This window comes from Phaseolus vulgaris, chromosome 3, assembly GCF_051622355.1.
Source record: "Phaseolus vulgaris cultivar YP4 chromosome 3, ASM5162235v1, whole genome shotgun sequence".
NCBI lineage: Eukaryota > Viridiplantae > Streptophyta > Magnoliopsida > Fabales > Fabaceae > Phaseolus > Phaseolus vulgaris.
In genome coordinates, this window is record NC_143500.1 from 49,381,597 (window position 1) to 49,406,362 (window position 24,766).

General features: G+C 30.1%; 1 protein-coding gene across 1 annotated transcript; it reads left to right on the forward strand.

The window, feature by feature from the left end:
- Positions 1 to 22,278: 22,278 nt before the first annotated feature.
- Positions 22,279 to 23,495, forward strand: LOC137808296 (transcription factor HEC1). The gene has a single exon (XM_068609328.1). The coding sequence runs from the start codon at positions 22,500 to 22,502 to the stop codon at positions 23,262 to 23,264; it is 765 nt and encodes a 254-aa protein (XP_068465429.1). The 5' UTR covers positions 22,279 to 22,499; the 3' UTR covers positions 23,265 to 23,495.
- The last annotated feature ends 1,271 nt before the right edge of the window (positions 23,496 to 24,766 follow it).

Below are 24,766 nucleotides of genomic sequence, written 5' to 3' on the forward strand. Positions count from 1 at the left end.
ACAAATAGGCATTTGTAATGGAAAAAAAATTTAAATTAATTTTGGAAATTGAAAGTTTGAAATAAAATTTTGGAATCCAAAATGTATTTAATGTGAATAAATATTTATTTTTAAAAATTTAGAAAAAAAAAAGTTATGAGAGAATCATGACTTTTTAGTTTCTTAAAAGATTTCACACTCTTTAAAATTATGTTATTTTTTATCAACTTTTTTTATATTTTTTAATTGTTGAGTTTTTTTTTAGAAAAATATTCAATATTAATAAATCATAAACGAACTATATAAGAAATAAAGATATCACATTTTACTCCTAAACTCATTTAGTTTGTAGGTTTTTTTATTTTATACATGGTTCATCTTGCACATTCATACTCAATGTATGATCTAAATTCACAGTTGTAGTCCTAATAATTTTTCCTTCAAGTGTCACTTCTTTTCACTAACTCACACGTTCATTTCACATCCATCACACTAGTTTGTTAGGTTATTGTGAAGGAAAACATCGAAAAGATTCAACATTAATGAGTTATGAGCAAATCATATAAGAGTCCAAGACACCATCTTTAATTCTAAACCTTAAGAAAATAGGTTTGAGTCTTTTTTCTTTATATATTGATTATTTTGCTCATTCCTTACTTAATGTGGAACTCAAATCTATACTTGGAATCCTAACAATCTCTCCTTCATGTATGAGTTTCTTTAACATTGATACACTTCTCCTCAAGAAATAATATGGTGACAAACTTGCATTGTCGTTTTTATCATAATAGTACATATTTACATATTTACTCAAATCTAAGACTTTTTACCCGTTCAAGTTTTTTATCCACTACAAGAAAATTATTAAATAAAGACTAATTTTAGAGACAAAATAACTAGTCACTATAATAACTAAATTAGATATTATTTTAGAGACTACGAAAATTATAGATATATAAAGTAGTTTCTATTATTAATAAATACTTTCTAAATTGATATCTAATCAGCTACTAAAAGTTTAGTTACCAAATAATTAGTTTCTATTATTAATAAATATTTTTTATTTTCATTATTTGTCCACTACATATATAATGTGAATTTAAAATACATTTGTATGAAAATTAAATTATTTTAATAATGATTATATATATAATAATAAATCAAGTAGTATTATTTTGATAGGTTGTTGTAATATTTTTTATTTTAGTTTGTTAAAAAGTGATTTTAATATCGCTAAAAATTATAAGAAAAAAATATGTATGAAGCTATAAAAGGGGAAAAAACTTGTAACAATAATCACGAGCTACAACAAATTAACAAGTTTATAAAAGGCAGTTATTTTTTTGAATTTTTTTTTACAAATTTGATTATATTGAGTCAAATATATGACTGAAACTGTCAACCAACCAGCTAAAATCAACAACAACAAAAATCATATTTTTCATAGATGCTCTGAATGGAGGAAGGTAAAAAAAATAGAAGCCTCACTGTGAGAATCTTAGAATAAAAGTCAAAGAAAAAGTTGGGTTGAAAAAGAATAATGTTTAGAATTTGTTTTAAAAGGTTGAACAAAACATAAAACCGTTGCATTACTAAACTAAGTACGAAAATTAAGTTCACAAGTCACTCCAGGAACACTTGCATAACTCCGTTAAGTATGTTCATCTTGTAATTAATTAAGTAATTATCTTGATGAGGTGATTAACCTTTTAGTCTTTGTTTAGTGGGGATGTGAGTTGTAACCATCTTCCTAACTACAACTCCGATGTAACGTTGATTAGTTTAATAAAATACTGACACGTTTTTAAACGAAAATGAGAAATTGCAAAAAAGTGGAAGATAAAGAAAAAAGAGAAACTTGACTTGCCTATAAGGTAAAGTAAGTATGGACATAAGAAGAATATAATCTCAACCAACTAGCAGAAGACAAATGCTTTAGCAAATCCAACTACCTTCCTATGATGTCACACAATCCTTTCACAAATTTAAGCACCCAAGTATTCCATTAAGATACCCTTCAACTATACTTCACCCCCAAATTCTATAACGCAACTAAACTAATTATTTCCTAATTTCAAACTCCTTTGATTTTTTTTTCTTTTTATTTCAACGTCAATATGTTTCGATATATATAAACTGCTTTAAGTTCTACAAATGCCTAATATTTTTTAATAATATATATTAATTGCGTTAAATAAAGAGTGAATGGATACAATACAAAACTATACAGCTATTTTATTATAATCAAGAAAAATATTATAAAAATGACCTTAAAACATATAAAAAAATTAGAAAGCATTTATTATTAACCATGTAGTAGAAGTAGATCTACATATAAGTATTTTTGAAAAGTAAGTTAATATTCTAAAATTAAAAAAAAGTAGTAAATTAAGGAGAGTATTTCCAAAAGACAACGGTGTGCAATTTGACTGCACCGAAATACATGCAATATGTCCAACTAGTGATGCCTCGGAATTTGATGAAATTTGCGGCGCATGTTACATGAAACAGAGTGTTGAAGCAAGTGGTGATAAAAGTCATTGGTTGACAAGTTACGGTAATGCAGATGCTAAAGTTGCTTACAAACCAAGCACAACAAACACCAACATATAGCTACACCCTCAATTAAAAATGATGTTATTATTATCATAATATGATTTATTTTTTTCATTTTATGAAGTAGCATTATTATTATTTTAGTGGCTTTTATTATAACGATTTACACATTCTGTTTCTGAAACTTGAGTCTCAGAATCTCCACAAACGTAATTTAAAACGTACATGCATTATTGGAATTGTTTTTAGAACCTTTTCATCTACGTTGACAGATGATGGGAGAGAGGCATTGATCAGGTACATCTGAAGAAGCATATGTTGTAAGCAGTTCCCATTCCGAGTATCAAACCTCAATCACGTTATCAACCCCAAAAAAAGTAACTTCACTCACGTTTTCCAAAGTCATATATTTTAGTTCTACGCATTTATGCTCATTGGTTCCTCCAATTCGTGCAAATCTAATGTACATTTTATTCCGTCCAACTTCCCCATTCTACGCGACTTTTTTTTCTATTTTTGAATTCTTCTTGCTTACAAATTTTCTAACTTTCCATTATATGGAAAATAAGTTGTGATGGTTAAGTATGTTGATAATTGATTTCAAATTGCCCAATAATCTTGAACTGAGTTTCTGTGGTAAATATTCGGATAAAATCTTTTTCTCTATGTACCAATTCTATTAAATTAGAATTCTTCTACTAATATCATACAATCGGAAATAGTCCATCACACTATAGCCTCTCAGTCTCAGACAAATATCAATAAAGTTAAGTATAAATTTGTATCTATATTGTTCAAGTTCAAAGGAACATTTTGGTTAAGTTATATATATATCCCGTAAATAGGTTTAGTAAAACATTTTCACTTTATAGACTCAAGATTGAGTGTCTATGTACCGTACAAGTTCAAGATGACATTTGGATAAGGTCCATAGTAGAATGAAATGATCTATGGGCGAAAAGACAATTTTCCTTTCTAAAGTAATCTCCAACAAATAACTTACATACCGAGATTCTCATTTAAATACTCAGATTTGTTTACACATCATTATTGTAATTTACACAATTAAATCTCAACACAATCAATCCTATTATCACACAATCAATATTATTCTTTTATGAACTTATGTTATTTATAAGATATTATGGATTTAATATAAATCATTTATTAACTAAGATATTGAAAATCTTCACTCAAATACCTTGCGGATTTATCTCCGTCTTATTGTCCAATTAAATCTAAATCTGGATGCAATATTGCACAATGAGGATAATTCTTTGATAATTGGTCTTTATCACAAAACATTGTTATTTATACGTCATAATATGAGATATTGTTATTAAATCTATTCATGCCTCATAATTTGATATATTGTATTAAATCTATTTATACATAATAATATGAGATATTGTTATTAAATCTATTCATGACTCATAATCCAATATATTGTATTAAATATATTTATATGTCATAATTTGAGATATTGTTATTAAATCTATTTATGCTCACAAATCTAAAATAACCAAATGGGCAAAAACCTATAAATAAACAATAGATATCATGAGTACTCTTAATTTTTTCATACTCACTATACTCTTTAAATGTTATAAACTATATTTTATATTATTACTAACTTGAGCGTCAAATAATGTTCTACAGGTGGAAGACCCCTTTCTCTCCTTATGCCCGACCATGATCGAAACGTTGTACGTAGAAAAGTCATCCGATCAACATCTTGGCCCATCTTGACAATAAGAAAGTTCACTATCACAGTTTGTGAAAGAATATAATTGTTTTTCAACGATGGTATTTGTAATCTATTTAAAAAAATATAAAAGTATTAAGTATTTTTATATTTTAATATTATATGATATTTATTTATCGTTACACTTTCTTTAAAGAGGAGCTAAATTTACAAAATTAAAAATAAAAGTAAATTAATAATAGTATAATAGTGATAAAAATGATAATAAAATTACAATAGTGAAGATAATAGCTAAAGTAATTATTATCAATGATAATGATAAGGTGTTATATCTTTACTATCTAAAGGAAATATTTAACACGCGTGTTTTTCCATTAGTGGGGTGTAATAAAATGTTATAGCTAGATAATTTAGTTTGTGAATAATGTTGTATGGTAGAACACATGTTTGGCATCCCACCTTACTCCACTTCACATACTGTAGACTTTAAGACAATTAAGGTTTATCTGGACAAATTAAAAGAAATTAGAAGGGAAAAATATGTAAAAAAATTGTTTTTTTTGAAAAGTTAATCAGAATTATACGAGAAGTTTATAGAAATTAATTTTTATATACATTAATTTTAACTTACTTTTTTTCTCTAGCTTATGCAAGGTAATATGAAACTTTATTATATTATAGTAGGTAAAGTAGTTAAGTCGTCACTTTGGTTACAAGAGCAAGATAATATATGGTTGCACTAACTTAAGGAGACATGAAGTGGGATGCTTCACCTATAGCTTCTTTTGCATTGAGTGCTTTGTGCAATCTTATAAATTAGTTAATATAATGAGCTTTCTCTGTCTCGTTATCTAGTCGGTGGTATATCACATTATATATCATAGCCAAATTATGTACATTGATCGAAATAACATATAAATCAACGAACATATTCTCTGTTTCTTTTCGGTTCTATCTCAACATCAGTTTTGGATTCAGTTTGAGAAAGGGAAAATAAACTACCGATGAAGTTTCACTTAGAATATGAAATAGATTAATATGCATTCTCCACCTACAAAATGATTATCATGTTTCAAAATGAAATAGATTAATATCACTCTCCACCTACAAAAATAATTATCATGTTAAACTTTCATGTCCTTGTGGTCCTTGGTGAAATTAACAATGCATATACATATCAGGATTACATCTCGTACTAGTCAGTTCTCGGACATCGACTGGAGAAATCGGCATCAAACGCGACATCGAACTTCGGTGGTCCAGTCACACTAATGGGCCACGTAGGTGGTCCCCATAAATAATAATGAGTTATCACCCAGATGTAAGAAGAACCTAAGTCACAAGAGAAATTCATGCATGTGGTGTGTATAGCACGTTCAGGTCTAACAGAAGTAAATAATCCTTGGAGGCGCTAAGGCCCGTTAGGGTTAGGGTTCCCAAGGATAGACTACATGCATGACACGTGAATACTTAGGGCACCCATAAAACAGATGACCCTGAAGCGTTGATACATGAGTTGGTACCCTAACAGCCATACTGTTAAAGATTTTGCACTCCAGAAGAGGCAAGTCATGTGTCGCGGCTGCGCTAAGCTTGTGCAACGCGTCACAAGATGTCTCACCAGTAACCCTAATTCCACTAAAGGAAAGATCCTCGTGGGACAGGGAGTTGACCTTGACGTAGCCTATATAAAGGGTGGTAAAAACCCTAGGAAGGTACGCCGTTTCTAAGACTAAAACTGTTTTACATACTTTACTGTTTCTTAGCCCAGTACTGACTTCATCGTCAGAGTGCAATCAACAGGTAAGGTACCCTCTGTTTCAACGGAGCCACTCTCAACCACCCAAGGAGAGAGCTGAAACCACCAAGAAATAAGAGGAGTCACCATCTGCCTGTGGAGTCAACGGCGACTGAGTCAACCGGCGAAAACACATCTCATCCAACATAGTTTAGGTTAGCACGTATTTCTAGTGATTATGACAAGTAATAAATATGTAAGAGAGGGCATGTTTATATGAAAACGTGTGTTTTGAGTCACATCAACTATCCAATGTGTGTCAGGGTTATATCCCATCTAACACAATTTAGGTTGGGTTACATCCCATCCAACACAATTTAGGTCAACATGTGTTTTCAATGCTTAAAACAATTAATAAACATATGGTAGTGTGCAAATTTATCTAACGAAACATATCCTCAGTCACCCCAACCAGCCAATGTTTTTCAGGATCACATCCCATCCAACACAGTCAAGGTTAGCACACCTTTCTAGTGAGTATGACAAGTCATAACTGTTAGAAAAGATGGCTTTAAACTAGAGGGGGGTGAATTGTTTAAAGAGGGTTTTCGCAAATTTTCAAAACTAGAATGAATTTATCTCAGGAACCAATTGATTCAGCAATTCAGTTAACCAAAACAGCAAGTAAAAGCTGTAGTACCAGAAAAACAATCGGTTGTTTCGTAGAAACAATCAGTTGTTTATACCAACAAACAACAAATAAACTGAATTTAAAGAGTTAGAGATTGTACACAGTTGTTTATACTGGTTCACTCCAGACCAGAGCTACATCCAGTCTTCTCAGAAACCCTGAGGAAATCCACTAAGCAATCACCACTTGATCACTTACACCACAACCAAGAGAATGACCTTGAACACCTCAAGAAACACACTCTCCTTGGGCAACACTAAGATTGCTGATCTTGAACACCTCAAGAACACACAGCCAATCTCAGCAAACACAGAAACGAAATTGTTTAACAGAGTACAAGGATTACACTTGTTACAGAAGATAATCTGAAATCAATACAAGCAGAATCCTATTCCAACACTTTGATCAATCACAAACTCTTAGCAATCTCAGTACTTTGAAAACTCTTTGGAAAAACTGTCAAAAGATTCTTAATTGTCAAATCTGTTTTTCTGAATATATTCAAAGATGTAGTTTGTTATCAAATCTTAACAAACTCTTAAATTGCATTAAAAGATTGGTCAAAGCATTTAATGACTGGAGCGTAAGCAGTTAAATCATTTAAAGCTCAGTCAAAGAGAAAACAATTTTTCTGTTATGGTCCCAAAACAAACAATCGGTTGTTTCCTCGAATCAATCGGTTGTTTTGGCACTTCAACAGTTCAACCATTCAAAACAGTTTTCAATCTTTTTCTCAAAACACCTAAGTATAAACAATCGGTTGTTTTGACAAAACAATCGGTTGTTTTAACTTAGTTTGAAAAAACATTTTATTTTCACAAAGATTGAGAATGCTAATTGCTTTAGATTTAATCAAAGGGTGGATTACAACATATAAACTACCCCAGAACAAAGCTTAAACCAGCACAGCAACATCAAGCAAAGCAGAGGCTTCAACATCCTTCAAAGGATTTGGATTCTTCAAAACTTGAACTTCACAAGGTTCAACAATAACATGATTGTGTGCATGTTTATATAATGACACATGACTTAAGCCACCCCAACAACCTACTATGTGTTAGGGTTACATCCCTATCCAACACAGTTTAGTCTTCAACATGTGTTTCCAGTGACCACAACAAGTCATAAATGTGTGATAGTGTGTGTTCTCGTCGGCTCGAAATCGGTTAGATTACGGATGAACTCGTCTCGGTATCCCTTCAGGATCTCGGTCGACAAACTGGATGAGGCGCCGATAGGCTCCCTCAAGGCTTTAGCGAACCAAACTTTTGGGGACGAGGAGGGTTCCTCCTTCGATTACACTTCGATGCTCAAGTCAGTGAGAGCAAATAATATTGTGTATATAGTGAATATATTGCAAAGATGCAAGTTGAGATACTCCATGTGAGTGGTTGTTTTGTAATGCTTCTCAGCTCAACCATCTCTCTCTGCAAAGACAACAACAACATCGTTTGGTCAGCTTCGGTCATCCTCTCACTTGTCATGCTTCGGGTTGATACCATCTACTAGCGTTCAAAACTCGATTTCTCTCGGCCCCACGGTGGGCGCCAATTGTTCTTGTATGAGGGTTGGGGCCTAGAGAACTATTGAGAGGATTCTTCTATCTCCTTCTGTCGGTCGGTCGTACTGTCCTTAAGTTTCCTTCCTTGCAAACTCCTCACTCTTTCTCCCTAACCTCGGCTCTCAGTCTTCTCGTAATCCAGACTCGGAGGGTACCTGCATAAGACAATCCGACGCTCAAGTCTGCAAAGACGTTTGGTACTCAATTCTCAAAGCACTGTATATGATGACATACCTGATTCTTGGAATGTGTTATCTATATTACCTTTGATGGACTTTTCTTATTGGGTCAGGTTAAGAAGTTGAACCGCATTTAGGGCTGCATTACCTACCTCCTAATCGTGGATTAGTTTTGCTGACCTTGTTGAGCGTTAATGAACTTGTGCTGTCGGTCGACCTTACGGAGGTGGGCCTTTACTTCGGTTGACCTAGTGATGGGGATCGAGACGTGATATCAATTATCACATACATTCCATTACTTTCTTCTAATTTTTTTGAAATTTTGTTCATTTATATTTCTTAAAATATATCTATTTCTTAAAATTTATTTATCTCCCCTTTTACTTCTCTACATAATTAAATCTACACACTTACTAAATATAATTAATTATTTAATATTTCCTTCAAACAAATTATTTTTATAATTTTCCCTCCATATTATTTAATTTAACAAATAAAAACTTTTAAAAAAAAACAGCAACCGAATTTCGGTAGGTTTTCCGGTGCCATATAGGTATGAATTTGACTCTCGTGCAACTGAATTCTAACGTAAAACCAAAATGACGCTATTTGTTACAGTGTATACGGGAAAAAAGAAGAAGAAAAAAGCATTGTATGTGAGAAAACAAATTTAGAAAGATGAATGATTTGAGGAAGAGAATTGAAAAGTAAGCGTGGAAGATGATGAGTATAAGGGAGAAAGGAAAATCTTAGTTAACATGAAAGCAGTGAGTGTTGGGTGAGAAACACATGGAAAGTTGATGTGAAGCGAGAAAAGCACGTGAGAGCTTAGATGCAACGAACCGCTTGTAGAAACTAACTTAACCTAACCATCTACGTAGCCGACGGTGGCAGTAAGAGATGGACCCGCACCATCCTCATTTTCTCTCCCTAACAATTCGTGCCAACCCTTCATTCATTGCTTCACATCACCAAATGAATCATGAATCTTCTTTTGTCATTTCCTGCACTGCAACAAGCGCGGTGAATGGCGCTTTACTCCTCAATTTCCCACTTTTCTTTCTTTCTATTTTCCATCTCCAATCAAAATACATTCTCAAAAATCTTTTAATTTTGTTACTACTTTGTGTTAACAAAACTAATCTCCTATCATGAATTTTGAAGGGTCCCAGAACAATTTACTCTATATTTAAAGAATAAAATTATTTATGAGATTGTGTTGATCTCTTGGTATTTGTCGCATCCCCATCATTTTTGTATTATAATTATTATTATTAGTGGGCCCAATGGATCGCGGACGGTGATAGGCTGCGTTTTGGGCTTCTCTGGTTTTTATGAAAAAGAAATGGTGTGGGGGCCCAGTGACGGAAATTTGATTCTGATTCCGTAAAATCAGAGTCTGACTCTGCCTCTCCAGTTGTTTTGCGGCAACAGTAACAGCAACAGATGTGCTTTCGGCCGCACCTGCCTCATCATGGTTCAGTGTGGGATTTTTATTTCTCTTACAACTTGCTTGGCCAAATTATTATAGAATAAACTACCAATTTAGTAACTAGAAGTGAAGAGCATTATCCTATGTTTTTACTTTTAAATTAAAACAAAGTCTTTTTAATTAATTGTTTTAGAGACTGAATATAGATGATGGTAAGTAGTTGTTATTGTTAGGCCCCATCCTGTGCCTTTGCATCTGCGTTGGTGATGATCCAATCTATTTCTTTGTTTTTGGTTTAATGTAGAGTGGTTATTTAATTGTATTAATTGACGGGTAAGGCGTTTGGACAAGTTGGCATTTGGTGGGTCGTAGTTGGCGTTTGAGTTGCAGATTGGGATGTTTTAAAATATTGACAGAAGCTGAGCTCTGGAAAAAAAAAGTTCACTGCATACACACGAATTAGTCGTGTCTAGGTTCGCATAATCCTCTGCTGTGACGAAGTGTTTAAAGGAAAAAAAGATAAAAAGCATTTATATGTTGCCGCCCCTTGGCTGCACACATCTTCTCATTCATTCATGCATGCATCATCGCCTCCCACTTTTCCAGTCAACCCATGTACCCTCTCATTATTATGTTTGCATAATAACAATTTACATAATCATATACTCATGAATACGTCGGTTAACTTGTTATTATATTTGCATAATAACAATTTACATAGGTTAAATATACAATTGCATAAGAACATGTTAAAAATGTTTTGATTTTAAGTTAATTATACACTTTAGTCGCTAATAAAAAACTTAGACTCTTGCTGAGAAACCCTAAATTGAAAAACACATTAATAAAGGTTAAGATATATTTAAAAGGAAAAGAACACGCATGAAGAACATAATTTAAATATATTTATCTTAGGAGACTATTTTTCAGCCACTAGAGCCATTTTTAATTGGCAACATATTTAAAATTGAGATTGGTGCATGTACAGAATTGAGGGAGTATTTAGATGAAAATAAATGAAGGGAAGAAAGCATTGGTTTTGGGGAGTGCATAGGAAAAGATGGCCTTTAAAGATATTAAAAGACAAGTTGGTTATTTCAACTTGCAAAACCGTTAGGCCCATTGAGTTGAAGTGAGTCATGCTGAAGCCATATCCAAACTTTGTATGACCAGTAACAATCACCCACTAGTGGTCATCTTTGGGAACACAATTGGATTACAAATAGGTTAATTGTTCTTCCACTCAACCTCCTATTTCATTGGATCTTCCAAAGGGATTCAGTCAACTTCTGAATTCTATTATGTATTTTCATTTTCCAAAGGGTCATACTATGACCAAACTATAGATTATCACACACTTTCTTTACATAAAACTATTTAATTTATCATTTCCAAATAACCCTTACACAATTGACTCCAATAAATAAACAAAGTCAACAACTAGATTAATACAACGTAAATATCTAACTAACCCTCTCTCTACTAGAAAGGACCATTTTAATCAAGTCAGCAACTAGATCACTATTACCTAATAAAACTCCTTCGACTAAAAAGGGCAAAGATTAATTAATGTATTTATTTTTATTGCTTCTTATAAATTAGCTGTTTATTTTTAAAAATATGAAAAAATAAAAATAAAAATGGATGTGAAATATATCTCTTAAATAAAATCCTTAAAAATATGAAAAAGCATAATTACATCTTTGATTCTTTTGTTTTGGTCAACATTGTGCAACTTCCTCCCAACATAAAGAGAGAGGTTGGCCTTTGTATTTAAGCCACTAACAAAGGCATTGATGCCTTCAACTAAGTTGATTTTCTGGGTCCAGCTGCATTGCCTAACATTCCATTTAAAAGCCCAAAATCTTCCAAACTTGTTTGGCCCAAAGATAATAAGGCTCAGCTTTGATATTCAGAATTCGACAAAACATGGCATACAAAATTTAATTTAATTTTAACAAAATTATTAAGTAATATTAATAACAAGAATAATTGTAATATTACTATTATTTATTATATTATATGTATATTTTTTAAATAATAAACCGCTCAATAGTTTGAAAACTAAATAGCAGTATTTTTTTGCTAAATATTCTATGAAATTTAAAATTACAAATTTTAGAAGAATTTTTTTTAAAAAAAAAATCATGACCCAATTGATTTAATCTAAGGTGGGTTGAATTAAATTGAATTTCATAGAAAACGTAGAGAACCAACCAGTCTGACTTGACTTTTTTATTAGGTTATCAACCCAATACATCAAATTTGCACACAAAATTTGTAACGTTGTCTTGACCTGCATTTTAAAGAATTTAATTTTAAGTAAATTTATACCCGCCTAATATGCGAGTTTTATCGATCAATCCCATTTCACAAGAGAAATAAAAAAATATTCAAAACTTTATTTTAAAACTATAACCATGAATTGTTAAATAAGAAATTATTTAACCAAAATAGTAACATATGTATTAAACCATCTAAAAAATATTTTTTTCTGCATCATGTTTATTTAATCTACAATTTTATGATACATTAAAGTATTATATCATCTTCAACAACTATTCAACTAAAAAAGCTTCTCACATTTCATATATTTGCTCTTAAATTTACATGTTTTAGTTATTAGTATTATATTTTTTATATTAAATTTAGGTTAAATGGACTGAGATAAATAGCCCACAATTCAAGTGAACTCAAATTTTCACGACTTATGTACCGTATAGGGGGAGGTGGCCAGCGAGAAAAATCCAAATATCTCCTTTTAGATAAAAGTAATACTTCTTTTGAAGTAGTTTTAAGAGAAAAAAAATATATTAAAAGAATCAAAATTCTTTATAAGTTAAAACTACTATTTAAAGAATTTAATTTTAGTTTACGGATATGTTAATTTTATATATTAGCTCATTTTTAATATATAGGTGTATTTTATACATTTGCTTGAACAAAGTGGGCAGCCATCTAGGACTCCAATTTTTTAGACAAAAAAAAGTTTGTATGGACATATATTAAACCTAAAAATTGTATATTCATTATCAAATTGTATAATGTGTATAATGTTTTTATTTGGAAAATAAGGAAATTGTAGTAAGAGAATAATCTGTCAACAAAAATTAATGCACGACAAGTGTGATTATGCTATTCAGTCCATTATTTTAAAAGAAATGAAGAGATGGGACATGATTAATGTTAATAGAGGTAATTATAAGTATATTTTTAAAAAATCTTGATTACAAAATAATCATTTAGTTATGGTTGACGAGTTTTACGAAGTTATAGATGTTATTGAGGAAACTTAAAAGATGAGACTTACTAATGTTTGACTTAAATGTGATTTTGTCGTTGTTTGTGTTGCGTTGCGAGTACTATTAGGACTAATGTTTTGTAGATGCTTCGTAATCGATGAAATATTTGTCTAATTACTGTGGGAAAATCAGGTTTAGGGTTACTTATATTTTTCGCGAAGGGAATGCGTGTGCTAATAAGTTGGTTAATTTATGATTTATTCATAGAGAATCATTTCATTAGTATAATGAGTTTCCATCTAGTCTATTCTTAGAATTCTTTTTGAATATGTATAATTTGTCTATGTATCGTTTTTGTTAACATATGAGTTTTGGTATGGTCTCTCATATTTTTGTATTTTTTTTAATAATATTTTTTCATATGATGACAAATGATCATTGTTACTTGAGGTGTCAAGTTGAATATTAATAATTAACCTGAAAACTTTTATAAAAAAAAAATGTAAAAGAAAAATAATATTTAAATAATTTAAGGGATATCGTTTCCTTAGTTTGCTCATAGCAACAAAAATATCACGACCGACCCTATTTTAGCTAATAATTTATTTTTAAAAGTGTACATATAATTTTTTTTTCAAAGATACTCATAGTAGATAAGATAATGTAATAAAATAATAGATAAACAATGAATTTTTGTGTGTAGGTGTTTGTAATAATAGAGTGCATGTATAATGTATTTAAAAGTTTCAGGTGAAACGAGACCAGTGCAACGAATATAGAAAAATCAATGTTCCAAAAGAAAACAGGTATTGCTAATAGTGTTTCTTATAAAAAAAAACAAATTATTGTGAAGCTTGTTTGATATTAATGTTAAAATATCACTTCATAAAACCTTATCACGAGAGCTTATAACTTGTTTTTAGTGAATATTATCATTACTCGTAAAAATGAGATGAAAAAAACTGTATAAGAAAGTAATAAATTACTCCCACTAGTTAAATTTTGTAAAAGCTCTTCTAAATAACTTCCTAAATATATTGCATATTTACAATGGTTTAAATTTATCATTGTTAATTTCATAGCAAATTTTATGATATTGAGTTATTAATTTTGTGAGATTGAATTAGATTTAAAATTTATTTTATAAGATGATATTAAAATTATTTTATGTTAAACTTAAATTTTACTTTCTTTAAATAATATTAAAATTTGTTAAGAATTTATTCGTTATCACGTGTTTTTTTATTCTCATGTTCAATGTTTTCAGTGTAAGGTGATTATTTGAGATTCACATTATCTAAAGATATGTTCAGATATACAAGGTTATAAATCTCACTTTATTGAGTTAATTTTGTGAAATTGAAATAAACTTAAATTTCACTTTATTAAAATAATATAAGAATCTTTCAAATTCTATCTTAATCAAGTTTTTTTAAACTTAACGCTTTGTATCAAGTTTCCCTTATTCTTATGCTTGAGTCCTCAATGATTAAATTGTGTTGAAAATTTAATGTCGATTAGAGTTGTGACTAAATTATAGTATACAAATAAATGTCAGTCCTACGTGATTAAAATAATTTTGTAAGGTTGATTTATACATAAATATTCACATTAATTAAACAAATTGCAACTAATTTTTCTAGTTTTAGTGAATATACTGAAATCTCCTAAAATAAGAGTTTTGGTTTGATTATATATTTTCTAATAATATATTTATTGATATGAAATTTTGTATTTCATCTTCAATAACGTGTATATTTATATGAGTTTATATTTATCTAAATATTTATTAAATACTTAAAAGAAAGTTATAGAAAAAATATTATTAATAATTTAATATTGAAAATATAAATCTTTTTTTTCATTTTAATGTCATGTAATAGCGAAATAAATTATAATTATATAATTTAAAAATCAAATAAACTAAATATTTTCATAATTTAAAACAAAAATAAATACGAAAACGAGATATATAAATATATTTATTTTCTATTTATAAATTTAATATTATTCATACTCTTAATTTAAATATTCTTCATCAATATAAAAATACAAATTTATTTGTCACAAAATATATTTTTCGACCAAATTGATTTTCCGATTTTTTGTTCCAGAAACTATTTATCTAACACTTCACAGTAAAGCCCAATCTTAGTTACGTTACTGTGTAAAGGCTCCATGCTGACATTCATAGCCCATTCAAACTTCACAGATTTAAAAATTTAGCCCAAAGTGGATTTAAGTAAGAAAATAAATAGACAAAATCTTTTTACACCCAACTTTTTTAACCTGCACCCTTTACACTTTTAAATTTCCAAAAATATCTTTATTCTAGAAATGAAAATATAAAATAAAATAAAAATACATTCTGAAAAAACAAATTTATAATAAATTATTGTGTTCGGGAAAAGGAATTTAAGGTTCAGAAAAACCTAAATCCTGAAAAGTATTCTGAAAAGGGGTTTTAGAATGTATTTTTTTTCATCCCTTTTATTTAAGAACATTTTTGTCATTTCATATAAAAATCAAGTGCAGGTTGAAATTTGATTGGGTGCAGGAAGTAATTGCAAAAGAAAAATGTGATTGATGAAGTTTGACAAAATCAAATTTATGTGAAGTTTGTTGGAGTGTTTAAAGAGCAAATTTATGTGATAGTTCAAGTTCTTGTATTTTTTAGACCCTCACTTTCATCCTTAACACATGAATAGTAAGCTATGGTCATATAACATTAGAGATGAAAATAATAATTTTAAATTACAAAAGAACAAAAAACAAAGATTTTTTTTAGAAAAAATAAAATCAAAACTTCCTTAGGTATAAAAAAACATGATGAAAACTAATTTTTATATAATTACATTATGAAAATGGTCTTTCATAGTGTATAAAATATAACTAGCATATGTAATATCAAAGTAACATTACAGAAAGTAATTTATGTAACATCTGGAAAAGGGAAAGAAAGAAATAAGAGTCAGTTTAAATATTTCAATAAGTCCAAAAAAAATCAAACATGATGTGCAAATAGCATATCCTATGCGGTCCTTTAAAAGCCCGACCAAACTTGGTATATCTAGAGTTTTGGCCCAATTTTAAATTGGATAATCACAGGAAAAGAACGTTTAAATAATTTTTAGTTTCTCTAATATTAGTAGATAAATTCCCTATCTATCACCATTTACACTTTTATTTCCCTAACTAGCACCCTTTTGTTTTTATTTCTCTATTTAGCACTCTTTGTTTTTATTTCCCTATCTAGCACCCTTTTATTTTTTATTTCCCTATCTAGCACCATTTCAAAAATAAATAAATAAATAATAATTTATTTATTTTTTGATAATTTTAATTTTGAATGCATTAAAAAATAAATATTTTTAATGTTTAAAATAGTTAGAAATATAATTAATGAATAAAGAAATGAGTTTTTATAAAATAAAATTAAAAAATTAAAATGTTTAGTTTAAAATTATTTTTTTTAAGAATGAAGAAAATAAAAAATTAAACTCTACAACAACATAAAAGATATAAAATAAAGGCAAAACAAAATAAGATAAAGATAAAAGATATAAAAATAAATCCAAATAAAATAAATATAAGATATATAAGGCGATACTAAATAAGTATATGTTGATCATAAAAATGAAAAATAAATGAAAGATTACCATTCATTTAATATTTTCTTCAATGGTACATTAAATAGTTTGTACGAAATGAAACATAATTAATGAAGAGAAGTGCACAATCCAGTAATGTTGGGACATATTCTTTATGTGTCCTGGTGTTTGACAATATGAACATTTGTTTTCGATCATGTTTTTCGTTTATGTCCATATCAGTTCTTATTTAACTTGGTTTTTTTATAATTATGTCATCAATAATAATAAAAATAAATACTAATTTATGTTTATATATTCAACTTTTATGTTATTGTAGAGTTTAATTTTTTATTTTATTCATTCTTTAAAAAAATAATTTTTAAACTAAACATTTTAAATTTATTATTTTTTTATTTTTATTTTGTAAAAACTCATTTCTTTATTCATTAATTATATTTCTAACTATTTTAAACATTAAAAATATTTATTTTTTAATGCATTCAAAACTAAAATTATCAAAAAAAAAAATTAATTTATTATTTTTTAATTTATTTTTGAAAAGGTGTTAGATAGAGAAATAAAAAATAAAAAAGTGCTAGATAGGGAAATAAAAACAAAAGAGTGCTAGATAGGGAAATAAAAACAAAAGGGTGCTAATTAGGAAAATAAAAGTGTAAATGATGCTAGATAGAGAATTTACCCAATATTAATACCTCTGTTTGGGTTTTTGTTTTTCCATATTTACTTTGTTGTTTCTGCAGCTACGGCTGCCTTAGGGCTTAAGATTTTTATTTTTTTAAAAAAATTAAATAAAAGCAATTATTTACCATAATCGTATTTATAAATCTGAATCTGATAAATATTTGATTTAAGAATGTTTATCAACTGCGACTATATAATATTCTAATAAATGTAAAATAGAAACACTTATTTTACGCATCAGTGTAAATACTCAAATCGATAGTAAAGTACAATATTAATATTGTGAAGTATATTTAAAAGTTAGATATTTTGTAATTAATTGTAAAAATTTGCAAAAGAATAAAGAATTTTCCTCCATCCCATTACCAATCTCATGCTGGGAAAGTTGTCATTACACATTCAATGATTATGACACAAAAACATTCTATAATTTCATCTCTTTGGACAAGTGTTCAATGTGTCAAAATGAGCAAGTTTATCCATGCTTGGATGACACAAGTTTTTTTAATTGTAAATGCTTAAGAAATAAATCATTGCAATCTTGATAACAATTAATTCCGTTTGATCCAATAATCACAAAATTTTATCAAGGTATTTTCCAAACACTAAGCATGTTATTTTATTTTTTACTTAAAAGGGTCACCCTTAAGTAATACTAGTCTTATTTTACTTTTTTTTATACTATTATATTATATAAAATTATTTAAATAATTTTTACAAGTTGTTTTAGTTTTCTTGTAAGATTTATATTTTATAATTATTTATTTTTTAGAGTTGTATTTATTTTTTGTAAGTTTTTATAATTTTATTCATGTAGTGAGCTTTTATAATGTTATTTATTTTTGGTTTATAATTTTATATTGTTACATTATACTTTTATAGTTATTTGTCTGTTTGTAATAATTTTTTATTCATATTTTTGTGTAAATAAAAATTTTATAAGATAAAAAATCGTTTTTTATTCTTATAACTTAGATTTTATTTAAGATTTTTTTATCCAAGATCATTATATAATAATAAAAAAAATTATAATTGAATTTTGTTCTTAAAAAAAATCGAAAACATTCAACAACACAGACTTCACTAGTTGATTTCTCGGATTTGGGCTTCCAGTTTTTTTCTAGGTTGGACTTTCGACTTCTCTTCTCACAGATGGGTGTGTACCTACAAGGTACTCCGATATCAAAGTCAGAAATAGTTTTACATTCATCAGATAAAATTCACTCTACTTTACCTCTTGAGTTGATCCTCTATTTATAGAGTTTTTTTTATTGAACTTATACCTTGTTTGGGCCTTTCTTTCTGCACCTCTTTATTATTTTATACACACTCATTAATTTGGACTCTTATTGATTTAAGTTTTGTTACAGTTATTATATATATGCTTATTTATCCTTTATATATAATTCTCGGTATAACTTCTTTCAATATTCTACCTCTCAGTTATCGTATTACAAATTTAGAATTAAAATATTATCTTAAGGCAATTATATGCATTTTATCACTCCAATATAAATCTAGAGTGTCAATAACCTCCACAAATATTTACCAGATTGTTGATATAAAAATAACTTCTTATGAAATTGGCAGAAACTTTAGTGGAGGAAATCTCCATTTATCTGGCATATAAACACATCAGTAAGATTTATTATTATTTTTCATCACTTTCAATTGGATGAGAACAACAATTATATTTTCTATTTTTTTATGTTTCTGGCATCACATCGAAATGAAGAAAAGAAAATTCTATTTAATCAAGAAGATGGACCGTAAAGTGCAAGGAAGCTTATATTATTTTAAAAACAGATTACATACTTTTCACTTTTCATCTACTCTCAAGGACACACAACAAATGGCAGAGGCTTAGCCACAAGTTTGGTTTGATTGAAAGGAATTAGTCCAGAGATTCAAATGCTAATCTCCACATATGGTTGTTCTGGGAGTAGATGAATAGAATAATAATTTGAAGGAATTTTGATTGTGATTAAATTCCATTAGTTTTGTTTTATGTTGTATCTGATTAACACAATGAGGAATGAGGAAGTTGAGAAAAGAAATAGTTGGAAGAGAAAGGGTTTGGCAGAAAATATGGGTGAAAGTTGAAGGTATTTAGTTGAGCTAGAAGTGGTAAGTAACTACTTGAAATGCAAGCACAATGCCAACCCATTTGAACCTTTTTTGAGTTGACTCTGCAGCTTTATAATAACCCAAGCTACTACTAGACATTGGACACAGTGCAAACAACAACCCTTTTAACTGTATTCTCTGTACTCCTATCTCACAAATTAATCATAGCTTCCCATTCCCTTCTTTTTCTTCTTCCTAGCAGGCTACACAGGGTTTCAAGAACCCTTCCCATAGTAACAATTATTATCTTATAAAAACTATAGCAAGACAACCTGAAAGGTTACTTCTTCACTTTTCCTGTAGGTTCACACTGTTTGGGTGAAACTCAATTAATTCTCAATATCATATATCAACAAAAATAAGGGACCACTTTCCCTGCAATTATAATAATTAACATCTTATCTTCTTATCTCCTGTCCTTTTTACATCATGCTCATTTCTTCATTTTTATATCCCTTCTCACACTTTTATTATAAATTTTAAATAATTCAATTCTGATTCCTTTAAGCATCTTTTGTCTCCTTCTTTCACTGGGGTCCCAGCAACAGAGAAGCTAAGATTTATATTTTAATTTATCCGCATACTATTATTAGAGACCCGAATCTTCTGAATCATAACTTGGTTTCATATACAGCACTTTCCCCTCCAAAATGTTTCCTGTATAGAGATTTATATAGCAGTTAGACATTGATGCACTGATAATAATAATGTAAACTATTTTTCATCGTCATATATCATGTTTTCCAACATTCCAAAAATTATAATGTTTTTTTTTACTATGAAGCATTATTGGTTGATGAACCGGAACATAAAAGAAAGTGATATATTTCCACATTGCTACATCCACGCGTGTGTAACTTTGGAACAAATAAGATTCAGGGAGAAACACGGTGCGTTCAGATTGTACTTGAACTGACGAACTATTTATGTTAAAAGAACACAAAATTTATTGACTTGCACAAGTTTATGCAAGCCAAAAAGCACCAAAAATGCTAAAGCTAATTTCCATTATTTAGAAATTCTGAAAAGGTCTGACAGAACGGTTAGCAGTGCAGGCAAGCTTAAACAGCAAGCAATTCTTGCACTTTCTTTACAAATATTAAAAGCAAGATGCCAAATATCAAATCAAAGAAACTTCTTCATGCTTTATTTATTTTAATGGAGATCAAATTTAGAATTAGAAGATGAAAATATGTGAATTTGTTATTTCGACGTGACAATGAAATAAGAATTGAAGTAAAAGTGCATTTTTTTTTATTGATGAAGTGTAAATATGGAGAGGTGCAGTAAGTGGTGAGTGGAGAGCAGAGTAGAAAGAAAGAGGGTCCGCAATTACGCCTCACCGCTAGCTCCCAATCTACCTCGAAAAGCGTTCTCTGATAACAGTGACTACTTGAGTAGCATATTTCGTCAAGATCTAACTTATTTATTACCTTTCACATTACAAATTCTTAACTCATCTCTCCACTTTTCTTCCGTCATCTTCAAATAACAGATTTTATAACATCACAACTTTCAAAATTACTGATTTTTGGAAATCACAAAATAATAAATAAGAAGACAAGCATAATAAATGGGATCTTATGAAAGAAAAAAATATCAGAGAAATCAATAAATATTAATGAAGTATAATATATAAAAATAATTAGAGCTGTCAGTTTAAATTATTGTTATTTTTCACATTTTGACCAGACGAAAGATTTGTTAATTGTTTTACAGACTCTTTTCCATCTTGTCGGCTAGAGAGATACTGTTAAACAACTTAACGTACTTTTTCTTTATAAAATACGATCTCATTTGTAGGAGTCGTTAAAATTATTTTTGTAATATTTGAATATAAAATTGGTGTTTAAAGTAAAATAATGCGAATTGATCCATGGTTTTGTTTAAGATAAATGAAAAGAGAAGTTGATATGTAATTTTTGTCCTTTGTTTTATTTGTTGGCAAGTATATGTAGCGGAGGCCCACCGTACCCTTATCTTGATCTATCTGGGGCTTGGCGGCCCTTTCCGACGGTGGCGGAGGTAAGGTTGAAGGTTGCAGTGAATTTACTTATCTCCAGTCTTCTTCTGACATATGTCATGTGACTGTGGGGGCTACTTTGGCTCCTTTATCAAACCAAACTGGTAAAATTTCAACCCAACTTACCAAAGCACACCCCTTTGAGTCAAAAGCATGGATACATTACAATGCTGATTGATTCATGCACCAGCATTTCAACTCATCCTTCTGCCCCACTTCCACCGCTATGTGGTCCCTCTTCATTCTCAGCCCTTCATCTTAAATGCCCCAACCCTTTGACCTCTCCCCTTTCTACACCCATCAACGGTGCAACACACCACCTTCCCTAGACCCAACCCCACACACCTCATGCCCACTTTCCATCCATAGCTCATCATAACTATTAACAACATTGTAAATCCAATCATCATAAATGAAAGAGAGGTACACACATACATATACTCTCACACCTTTTTTTATTTTTTATTTTTTTATCTTTAATACTCTTCAATTTCAATAGCAACTATGTACTTACATCACTCTTCCAATATGCTAATTAATATCAAGGTTTTTTAAGTCTCCTTAGCTATAACTATCACCACATATCTTCACCGGACTTACACATTTTCAACTACCTTAAATGTTTAGTCTCTTAACTCATTCCCCCCGACAGTACAATTATTTTAGTTTTGTAAAAAAAAAGAAAAGATTTTCCTCAAGTTTCCAAAGATAAAATTTCAGTCACAAGTTGCTATAAAAAGGACTTCCACTTACAGTGACCCTGCTGGATATTGTTGTTGTTGTTGGTGGGTTCAGAGATAAATAACAATCTTTCTCTCTTCACTTTCTGCACTCTCCTTCTACTATTTTATTCTTTCTCTCACCCCCTTACCCCTCTCTATGATACAAACCCTACATCCAGAACCCGTTTCCTGAGCCCCCATATCATATTCTGCAGCCCTCTTTTCTCACCTTCCCCATTCTCATCTTTCATGGATGTGGACATAGTGAAGGCTTCCGTGTGTGACACCACCAACATGGACGTGATGGCAATGATGATGCAAATGGAAAAGTTCCCCGAATTCTGCGACCCTTTTTATACCACAGAAGCAGACATGTTGTCAAGTGGAAGCTCCTCAGCAAGCGTTTCCACCATTTTTAACAGCGCAACTCCACCGCCTCTTGTTGATCCACCACCGCCAAATCTTCTCAATTTTTCCAACAATGACAACAACCTTATCCAACAACCTATGACACCTTCACCCCATCCCCCACAACCCAGCACGTTTCCCTACCCTTCTGAGAAAAAAAACTCCATGGCGGCGATGAGGGAAATGATATTCCGAATAGCAGTGATGCAACCTATTCACATAGACCCTGAATCCATAAAGCCACCGAAGCGAAGGAACGTGAAGATTTCAAAGGATCCGCAGAGCGTAGCGGCGAGGCACAGAAGGGAAAGGATAAGCGAGAAGATAAGGATTCTTCAGAGATTAGTTCCAGGTGGCACCAAGATGGACACGGCATCGATGCTGGACGAGGCCATTCACTACGTGAAGTTCTTGAAAAAACAGGTGCAGACCCTGGAACAAGCAGGGGCAAATAGACAACACAATCACAATACTGTTGGTGCTGTCGGTTTCCCAATAGGGATGTCTAACTCCAACAATATTGTTAACTATTCTTCTTTGTTGATGAAGGGTTGCCAACCTTGTCAAGTGTTCGGTGGTTCTACTTCCAAACAATTGCTCAGCTAATTAATAATTGAGAGAAGATGCAAGTGAGGGAGTTAATTTTCTTGTTTTCCGATGCGAAGCAATCAGTTCTGTGTCCTGTTGATTGGTGTATGCATGGTTTGGTGGGTCGGGAAGAAAATATTTCTCCATGTTATATATGACCATTGTTACAGTGAATTTCTTTTACTTTTGCAATGGTCACGACGGGGTAGTCAAAATTTCAATAACAAAATGGATCAATCTGTTCTACAATTTTCTGTTTTGTTTTCTAATTTATGGTCAGCATATGCAACACATCCCCTCTCACAAAAATCTAATCAGCCAAAGAAAATCAGTTGTACCCAAATAAATAAAAAATTGAAAGAGAGTGTAAGAAAAATTGTCTGAGTTTAACTGAAAACAACGCAAGTATACTTAAATTGAATAAATGAAGAACTCTTTGAAGATCTCAGACTCTTTTGTTCGCTTTATCACCTAATATCACACTTTGTTTTCAGCCAGATCAAATAATGTTAATTTGTTTTCTAATTATGTAATTAAGGAACAAGTTTGCAATTTTTTCTTACTTTTTAGTTATATCCCGTTAGGGTTCACATGCAATGCACTTCAGTGCTTTAATTCATCCTTGGTGATCGAAGCTACCCTACATGGTGCAGCATATATACATGACGGTTAGTGATCATGATTCTCGCTTTTCACTCATCTCATAGCTTCAGATGATTCTTGCTTTCATTTATCTACCATTCTAGAAAAGTGAATCTGTTTTTATATTTTATAATATCTATTTTGATATTTTAGATTGTTATTATTTGTCTTAGATCTTTTAATAAAATTAAAATATCCAAAAAATAATATGGATTTACCTATTTTTTTGAAACCAGCATTATTCAAATATCTGAATATACATAATCTATAACCCATACATACTAACTTGATTATCCATTCAAGTAAATGAAGAAGTATTTTTTTTTTTATCAAGGTGAGTGGTATAAGAATATGTAAGTTAACATTCTTTAGAAAGACCCAACAATTTATAAAAACAATAAACTTAACTTTAGCAAAGGGAAACGGAAGAATTTGAAAACGGGCTAGTGAAGAGAAACTTTGATCATTGAAATATCTCAAGAAATTTGAAAATCGGAATAATTGGTTTTCATCTAAAAGAATCAACTCTTAAAAAATGTGACGAATTGAATAGTTAGAAATGAGACGCTGAATACCGACCAACAAGAACAATATCGAACGAGACACTAATCAAAGAACCAACGTTACAAGATTGACCGTAATAAGATACCAAAAAAACCCAACAAAACTATAGTTATACTTTCAAAAAACTACAACATTGAAGGAGGACCAAACTCTAGCCATCACTCATCAACTATGTAGCATAGACACAAACACTGAATCGATATGAACACGAACACACATATACGTATAATTTTTAAAATGTAAAACACAGAGACACAAATTTATATATATTATATAATTATGAATTATATAAATTGACAGTAAAGATTTATGTG

Coding starts and splice junctions, on each gene's coding strand:
- LOC137808296 (XM_068609328.1), top strand. CDS start 22,500: ATGGATGTGGACATAGTGAAGGCTTCCGTGTGTGACACCACCAACATG.